At 42.5% G+C, this 8,915-nt stretch overlaps 1 protein-coding gene across 1 annotated transcript; it reads right to left on the bottom strand.

The window, feature by feature from the left end:
- Nucleotides 1-3,727: 3,727 nt before the first annotated feature.
- LOC109770312 (MYB-like transcription factor ODO1) lies at nucleotides 3,728-7,335 on the bottom strand. The gene is made up of 2 exons (XM_020329018.4): nucleotides 6,870-7,335; nucleotides 3,728-4,657 (listed from the first exon to the last, which is right to left on the bottom strand). The coding sequence occupies exons 1-2, from the start codon at nucleotides 7,133-7,135 to the stop codon at nucleotides 4,060-4,062; spliced, it is 864 nt and encodes a 287-aa protein (XP_020184607.1). The 5' UTR covers nucleotides 7,136-7,335; the 3' UTR covers nucleotides 3,728-4,059.
- Nucleotides 7,336-8,915: the final 1,580 nt, after the last annotated feature.

The following is an 8,915-nucleotide window of genomic DNA, read 5'->3' on the forward strand; positions in this document are numbered from 1 at the left end:
TGTCGATGTCGCGACCTGCGACCCGCGATAAAGACGACGGCGATTTTGCTTCAACCTTTGTCAGTTTTTGTTACGAGCGACGATGAGAATTGCTACAAGTATTTCATGTTGATGATGTGACCCACGATGGCGGCAACTATGATTTTGCTTCAACCTACATCCACTTTTGCTACGACCAGCGATGAGAATTGGTACAACCGTTCATGTTCACAACGCGACCAACGACGGCTGTGGCGACATTTTTGTTGCAAACCGTCACTGAATTTTGCTACAACGGGCGAAGGAAAGTGCTACAACTGGCAAGGCCGGGAGCTGCAAACGGCACATGCGGTGGTACAACCGGTGGCCAGCGAGCTGCATCCAACAGCGACTGGATGACGGCGAGCTCTGACCCCTCAAAAGGTGAGCTGCAACCGGTGTGTGTAGGAGCTGGAACCCGCAAATAGGGATCTACATACGACATTTGGGAAGCTGTAAGCGGGGCGGCTGCTGTTTCTACAAGCGACGGCGGTGAGCGTGTGGGGCGGCAAGGGGTTGAGCGCGGGCGAGCGGGAGAAGGCAGTGCTGCGTCTCCGCGAGCCATGGCGATGAGCACGGGGGCGGCGTGTTGTGCGGCGAGCATGAAGGAAACAGGCAAAGGAGAACGATGGGCTTTGCGTATAGAATAAGGATGAAATATGGACGGTTAATTATAGGCTAATCCAACGTACCGGGTGCGACCGGCCGAAAATTTCGGCCGGCGCACCGGCGCCTATCGTTCCCCGTTAATTACCCCTATAGATTTTCCGCCTACTTATTTTCTCTTGACTTGGATGCAAATGATTTTCCAATTTTGGCGGGATCAACAATGAAGTTAAGCTCCAAATAACTCGCCAATTAATTTGCTACATACGTACATATTTATTGAATGTTGCGGGAGACACTTGCACCTTATATTCTGCAATTTTTTAAATCCTACAACAAATGCTATTTTTTGTACTAACCTTATTGAACAACAGTCTTCTATGCAGGAGAATTCTTGTTGTATTATATGAAAAAAAATATGTTTCAGTGAGACCGGATTTATGAGTGACAAATACCTCCGACCTCTAGAGAGTGCCATCTCATTGTCATGCATCTCCTCCACAATCTTTTCAGTTCTCTTGTGACATCAGGTTAGGAAAAACAAGCTCAAAATCCATCACATCTCTAATGTTTTTTTTTAACATTTCACATCCAACGATTCGTTTAACCTTTCACTTGACGTTCTTTGCCCTTTTTGTTTTACACTTTTGTTCTTTTTACGTCCAATGAATTTCCTAGGCTTCCAAATAGAAAAAGGCAGATCTATCAAATATCGAGCGGCAAATACATAATTAAGAATCATTAATGATTCACTTGCATTGAGTATTTGACAATACCTATGTACTCAATCTTTAATATGTTTAGAAAATAAAACATTAAACATAACTAACAAGCAAGTATTTAACTACCCAAACAAACTTACACCATAATTGCAATGAACATCAATAGATAATAATAAAAACTGCAATGAACCTCATCAACTTTGAACAGAAGAATATTTACCAAATAAGATCATTGGTAGCACTCGAGTTAAGCACGACATATGCATAACACACAATTTACGATGCATGATTTTCAAGATGGCATTACTTAATAACGCATGCACCACATATGTTTATTGCAGTGCCACCATAACTACCAAAAAATTCCTACATTTTTGTGATGTCGCTTTGCCATAAAAATGTATTGTTGCTATGAATATAAACACACTTGTATTTCTAGCAGATCCATAATCAGTTAGTCTGCATTGCTACAACTTCGAATTGTGAGAAAGTTTAGGTATCTTTTCTATCAGAAACGAGTGGACGTCTAGCCTCTCTTGTAGAAGCTCACTTTGGTCATGTGTTAGTAAGAAAAAAAATAGATATATTATTCCCACCCAGTATATAGTATTGGAAACATTTAGGTACACATGTACACCAACACATATATAGGAGTTGTACACTCTCTATACTTGAGGTGAAACATAGCTTTCTAATATCAAATTTTGTTCACCCCTTGACCTTTGACGAAAAATTATGCAACCCATAACACTAATCTACACCTTGCAGAAATGCATCGACCCAATAATTAATTGGATTCAAACGAGCAAGGATTTTACTCCCACCCGCACTTATGTAACTATGTATGACATGCAACACAACTTGGCATCTTCTTCGGTTGTTTGCAAGCTAGATTTTAGCATCTTGTTAATACTCAGCTAACTAGTCATGAACAATGATTGAAGTACACCGTGTTTTAAATTTTAAATCCATATACTTCTTTCATATTATTAGCAACAAATGAAAAACTTCACTTGTTGCTCAACAGATCGATGAATAATACAGATGAAGTATATAGAGCAGCAAGTGAAGTTAGAGGAATCTTCAATTATTTTTGATGTAATTTTTGCTCTTGCGGTATGAACTGTTGCGTGCAATATGTATGATTCGGCGGATCGAGATGACAAGCTTGTACACTAGCTAGCACGTAATTATCGAGGAAGCACCGTCAGGTTATTTCTTCAAGACAAAAGAAAATGGCTAAGAGATTTTCCTTTCTCGAGAACATTCTTAGTTACAAATCATCACAGATTAATCACTTATAAATCAGTCCACGTGGATAGTTACCATTTATGTATTTCCTCTTCACCTGCAAGCAAAGGATTTACCAACTTTAGCGGAATCGACATTGAGCTTAACTTCGGATAGCACGCCGATTATTTACTCCATATGTGCATATTTATTGAATGATGTGTGGGACTTTTGCATCATACACTATGCATATTTTTGAAAAAAAATCCTTCATCAAAAAGCTAAATAATATTTTATACTAACCTTATTGAACAACGATCTTCTATGTAGGAGAATGAGAATTTCATTGTGTCGTATTTCTAGAGAATGAAATCTCATTGTCATGCGCCCCTCCACAATCTTTTTGGTTCCTTTACGACCCTGGTAAGCAAAAATGGATTGAAATCCATCACATCTTGTTTTTATTTTACATTTCACTTCCAACAATCCATTTAGCTTTTCACTTTCCGTTCTTTCCTCCATTTCTTTTACACCGTTTATTCTTTTCCCTTCAATGAATTGCCTCAACTTCCAAATAGAAAAAAAAAACACTTCATTAAATAGCAAGTGCCATCTTTATGACTAATCAACTTCATTTTTCAAGCTCAGTTGCGTTGTTGGATTGACAATACCTATATACTCAATCTTTAACATGTTAAAAAGCATAAAACATAACTACCATGCAAATAGTTAACTACCCATACAAACTTACACAATAACTGCAATGAACCTCAACAACTTTGCATTGATAAAATAATTACCAAAAATATTTTTGATGAGCACTAAAGTTAAGCACAACACATGCATAGCAAACAATTTAAAATTCATGCTCTTGAAGATGCAATAACTTAACAATGCATACACCATATATTTATCATACTACCACCCAAATAACTACCAATATTTTTTGTTATATAGTTTTTGCCATAAAATTATCATCGTTATGATAGAAATGCACTTGTCTTTACTGAGAAATCTACATCCAGTTTAATCTGTGCTGCTACAACTTAGAACCGTAACAAAGTTCAGGTCTCGTTCTCTCATGCATATCTGAATTTGTAACCTGAGCTCACTTTGATCATGTATTTGTAAGACATACAATATCAAAGTGAGAAAAGTATATAGATATATTTATTTCCAACCCAAATATTTAGTATCGGAAGCATCTAGATACAAGTACAACAACACATATAAATGAATTCTACAATCTCTCTACTCGAGAGGAAACATAGCTTTCTAATAACACAATTTGATTCACCCCTTGACCTTTGAGGGACAAATATGGAACACATAACACGATTCTACACCTTACCAAAATGCATCAATCCAAGAATTAAACGAGCACGATCTTTTATTAATTGTTGCACTTATCTACACTATGTACGACATGCAACACAAGCTGGCATTTTCTTCAGTTGTTTGCAAGCTAGATGTAACTAGACTACTAGAGATTTGATCCACTTGAGCTGTCGACCATGGAGGCATCTTCAAGCAAACTCGAGTCCCCTGCCCCAAAATCTTGGTAGTCGAGCAGCCAATCCGTCGCTCCAATGTCCCATGACATGGCAGAAGGAATGCTATTGAACTTGTCAACATCATTTTCGACTGCGAAGTCAAGCCACGGCTCTTCGACGATGCCAATGGCGGGGAGGTCATCCTCATCTTCCAGCAGCCACTTCACTAGTGGATCTTGGTCATGCATGCCGTTGGTACCACTTGTAGTGTTGTCGGTGTTTGTGCCTGATAACTCCGGCGGGCTGGACTCGCTGCCGACCGATGACGCGTCCTTGTCCATATTGATGTGTGTGTCCTGCTGCTGGCTTTTTTCCCCATTGTTGGACTTGCATTCAATCGTGATGGTCGAGGATTGTGCAGATGTTGTGGATAGGCTAGCTTGTTGTGGTTGCTTTCGGACTTCGAGGGGCTCGTGTGTGATCGGGTCAATTCCCATCTTGATGAGCTTCTTCTTTATGTGTGTGTTCCAATGATTCTTAATCTCGTTATCTGTCCTTCCTGGTAACTTCGCAGCAATTTTGGACCATCTGCATAGAGCCGCAGACAAAATTAAAACTAAATACACATATGGAAAATAGACAAAAGCTTTCAAATAGTGCACATTCAAGCTCTCATAACTTTTGGAGACTATTAAAGAATTTTTTTGCGGGTAGATTATTAAAGAAAATTCCCTATATTTTTCACTAACATTTCAGTATGAAACTTTTTTTTGCGAGGTCATTTCAGTATGAAACTTGGTCCATATCTTCTAAAACACAACCAAATTAGAGAAAAATGAGTACCTTTTAATTCAGGGCCAATACAACTTCATGCAAACGTGATGCTTATATACGAACGAAAGCCAACTGAGTACGTTCGTCCTTGTCGCTGAGTCATGGTTTCTTTCTAACGTTGATTACATTCTTACTATGCATGTTTTTTTAACTAGCTACATATATGCATGTCACAACTAGTCAACACTTTCATGGAAAACTTGGGGGATATGGAAGTACCACGAGATTCAAATATCACTATCCACTCCATCGACATCATATGTTTCTTAAAGCCGAGTAGCCTTTTATCAGTGTCAAAATAACAAAAGTGGTTGGTAGAGTGAGAGAGTGGCCTTTAAAAAAGTTCCAGGCGTGAGAGGCAGCTCGACCCCTGAGGGCGATGCTTTCCATTTTTGAATCCAACGCTCAGGGTTTCCTCAGCCACACGAGCAAAGCTAGTGGTACTACCGGTGGCTGCTGGCTCGATCTAGGTCACTCATCTGGACAGTGATGGATACAAGAAAAAAGAAAAAGTAGTGGCTATTGCTGAATTTTTTTTGCCGCTATGCCACTTGTATCATTGTATGCCACTAGGCTCGAGAAGGACAGTCAATATATATATTGACACTTTCTTTTGAGAAGAGGGGATTTCCCCGGCCTCTGCATATACCGATATTCCATGTTTAAGATTCCTAGAGGCTAGAGCTAGAGACCAACAATGTTAATTTAAAATTTGGGACATGAATTAGTTGTTTTTATGAGTGTTAGTTACCATTCGTACAAACATGGCATGAGCTATATATGTCTTTGCATTAAGGACAATTCATTTGTTCCGCCCATACTTTTTTTTGTCATATCTTCTCCCTCTGTTCCAAATTACTCGTCGCAGAAATGGATGTATCTAGAACTAAAATACATCTAGATACATCCATACCTGCGACAAGTGATTCGGGACGAAGGGAGTACATCAGTTCGTGTGTACGGTAGATCAGTGGTACACGTAGGTCATAAACCTCGTACGAAGGCAATAGGTCACCAAATTGTCACTCTTATTCTTCGATGACATATTTCGCTATGGCTTTACAATTTCCAGTGGTATGTGGAGTATTTATAAATCTTCACAACTACCTTCTTTTCAACCCGGATCTGTTAATTGCTCAACGGAAATAACATGTTCATCACAAGCAGTAGAGGGGACTACTGCTTAAATCAGTACTCCCATATCATTTCAGTGGTGGCTAATAATTCCCTGCTTCCTAGTACTACCGAGGCACGATCGATGTCACATGCATCGATCTCTATCTAGCACTCCAGCTACGTACTAGCTCCTGTCAAAAACCCGAAAAGTTACATACTACCTTGTAGCTCACACCGCTGATCGATCACTTCGTTTTCAAGCAATTTAAGATTTTTGTGTGTGTGCTCTTGACAGGTGAAGTTGTTTGGACTCAACAGCGAGCGATCGATCGATCAAGACTTAGCATTAGAACATATATACATCATGGCGACATGGCTAGTGGCTACTCTCTGGCTAGCTAGCTCGATCCCAAATAGTATTGGTCAGGTCCTTTTCGTGCACATTAACCACTGTTTTAAATAGCCCGCTATAGCTCCGCTATAGCTCCGCTATAGCACGCTATAGCGTTTACAAAAGGTCTTACGCTAAGAGACTTTGGTCCAAACAAATGAGCAAACATTTTAAATAGCGCGCTATAGCTCCGCTATAGCACGCTATAGCATTTGGAAAAGGTCCGCCGCTAAGATGCTTAGCGCGCTATTTAAAACTATGACATTAACCAAGCACCATATGAATGCATGGATATCGATATCCTATCTTACTCTAGCGGACTAATCCTGTTCGATCTTACCCTAACTGGAGGGTAAGCTTCAGACCACCATATCGCTACGTGATCATCGATCCATATATATGTACATGCATTTTGACAGGAAGTACATGCAAGTACGTGGGATGAGAAAAATTATATACCTGTTGCCGAGCTTGGCGTGGAGGTCGACGACGAGCCGCTCCTCGTCGTCGGTGAGGAGGCCGCGCTTGAGGTCGGGGCGGAGGTAGTTGGTCCAGCGGAGGCGGCAGCTCTTGCCGCAGCGCAGCAGGCCGGCGAGCTTGGGCACGGCGCGCCAGCAGCAGCGCCCGGCGTTGCCGAGGATGAAGGCCATCAGCTTCCGGTCCTCCTCCGCCGTCCACGGCCCGCGCTTCACCCCCAGCTTGTCGCAGCACGGCTGCCGCCCCATCGTCTCCTATCTCCCGCTGCCGCTGCCGGCGCCGGCGATCGACCCCGGCTCTTAAAAGGCCGGCCGCGAGCGAGCGACCGCGCTACCAACCTCGCTCTTTCTCGGCGGTGCGGTGTGATCTGATGGCTTGGGCAGGGGAGGCGGGGTAGCAAAGGCAAAGCATGCAATGCACATCGATCGAACAGTGTGACAAGTGCGTCGGAGCTGCAACCGTAGCGTGTATATATATATATATAGCTCCGTCCATGGGCTAGCTAGATCTCTTTTTAATCTACGGTGATGGTGAGAGGGAGGGAGGAGACAGGCTGAGCCCCACGAGGAGCACTTGGTCGTCTGAGAGACACATACTGTACACCTTGCTGCTTTCGAATCCTGCTTTGTACAAAGGCTGTTACAAGTCTCTCGCAGTTTCTGTTTCCCCAACAGTCAAAAAAAGGCTCTTGCTTTACTCTCGATTGGCTTGGGTGTTGGTCCCGTCACATGTCGAAAACGACGTGTATACATACCGATACCGGAGACACATACACATTCCATATACGAACAGCAACATGTACTCACTTGAAAGTAGATTGGTTTCTTCTCACTTGAAAGTTGCAATATTTGTCAATTCGGGTATATATGCCGTCGCTACTAACAGTACTCTACTCTCTCAATCGTAAGGTAGAAAATAAACAATGGAAGAAGGAAACAACATTTATATTTTGCTGCCGCATTTACCCCGAATTATTTTTTTGCTGGAAAAACTTCCGACATATTCATCAACTATTAAGGTACGTAGTACAAAGAAAACCAAAGTAAAAATTACATCTAGGTCCGTAGACCACCAAGCGACGACTACAAACGTTGGAGCAAGCCAGGCATGCCGCTGTCATCGCCCCTCCATCACCGGAGCCAGGCAAACCTTGTTGTAGTAGAGACTCGGGAAGTTGGCGTGCTAAGGCCCCAGAGGACCAGTGCTCCTGAACAACAACCGCCGCCGATGAAGAGGAGCGTAAATCGAAAAGATCCAACCAGTAGACACACGAAGATATGAACAAAAAGACCGGATCCAAGTGGATCCACCAAAGACAAACACCGGCCGAATCCCACGAGATCCGTCGAAGGCAAACCTCCACACACCTTCCAACGACGTTTAAAGCACCAGTACCGGGACGGGGGCTACACAGGGAGAACCTCATTCCATCTCCAGGAAGCCGCCACCATCTCGTCCTCCTGAGCAGGACACAAACCTTACCAAAACTAAAAAATACCTAAAAACCGAGTCATCCCGCCCGCAAGGAGGCCCTAAAGCCACAGGAGACAAGGCAGACCGGCGGCTACGCGGCGAGTGACAGCGAAAACCCTATCGTTGGTTGCCCTTGCGTGTGTAAGGAGCGAAAGGGTATTCATTTACCCCGAAGTTGTTACATTACACCAATTTTTAGCCTAGTTAACATATCTCTTCGATTTTGACCGGTAAGGCCCATTCGTCAGGCCAACATATCCGGTGACTTGGATGTCAACTTGAAGGCGCAAACCAGGTAGTGTGTCCTCCGAAGCTGAGATGGCGGTGACGTCCTCTCCACTGACTAAGTCCTCCTTGCTTCGTCCTTATTATAGCGGTGTGTTGTTTGCTACTGTCTACAATCTAGTGGAGATGGATCTTCGCCGGTTTCATAAATCTTCGATTTGACCTTGTGATGTGTTGGTTCCTTTGCAAGGCGGAGAAGATTATTGTTCCTTTGTGGTGGTAGCGGGCAGTAATTTTCTTCTTTGCCGATTGACCTCTGCGCTGATGAAG

This window comes from Aegilops tauschii, chromosome 5 (assembly GCF_002575655.3).
Source record: "Aegilops tauschii subsp. strangulata cultivar AL8/78 chromosome 5, Aet v6.0, whole genome shotgun sequence".
In the NCBI taxonomy this organism is placed as follows: Eukaryota; Viridiplantae; Streptophyta; class Magnoliopsida; order Poales; family Poaceae; genus Aegilops; species Aegilops tauschii.

Bases quoted from the DNA above. Each gene is read 5' to 3' on its own strand.
- LOC109770312 (XM_020329018.4), bottom strand. From the start codon at position 7,135: ATGGGGCGGCAGCCGTGCTGCGACAAGCTGGGGGTGAAGCGCGGGCCG. The intron at 4,658-6,869 runs GTATATAATTTT...GGCTCTATGCAG, and splicing joins CACGCCAAGCTCGGCAACAG to ATGGTCCAAAATTGCTGCGA.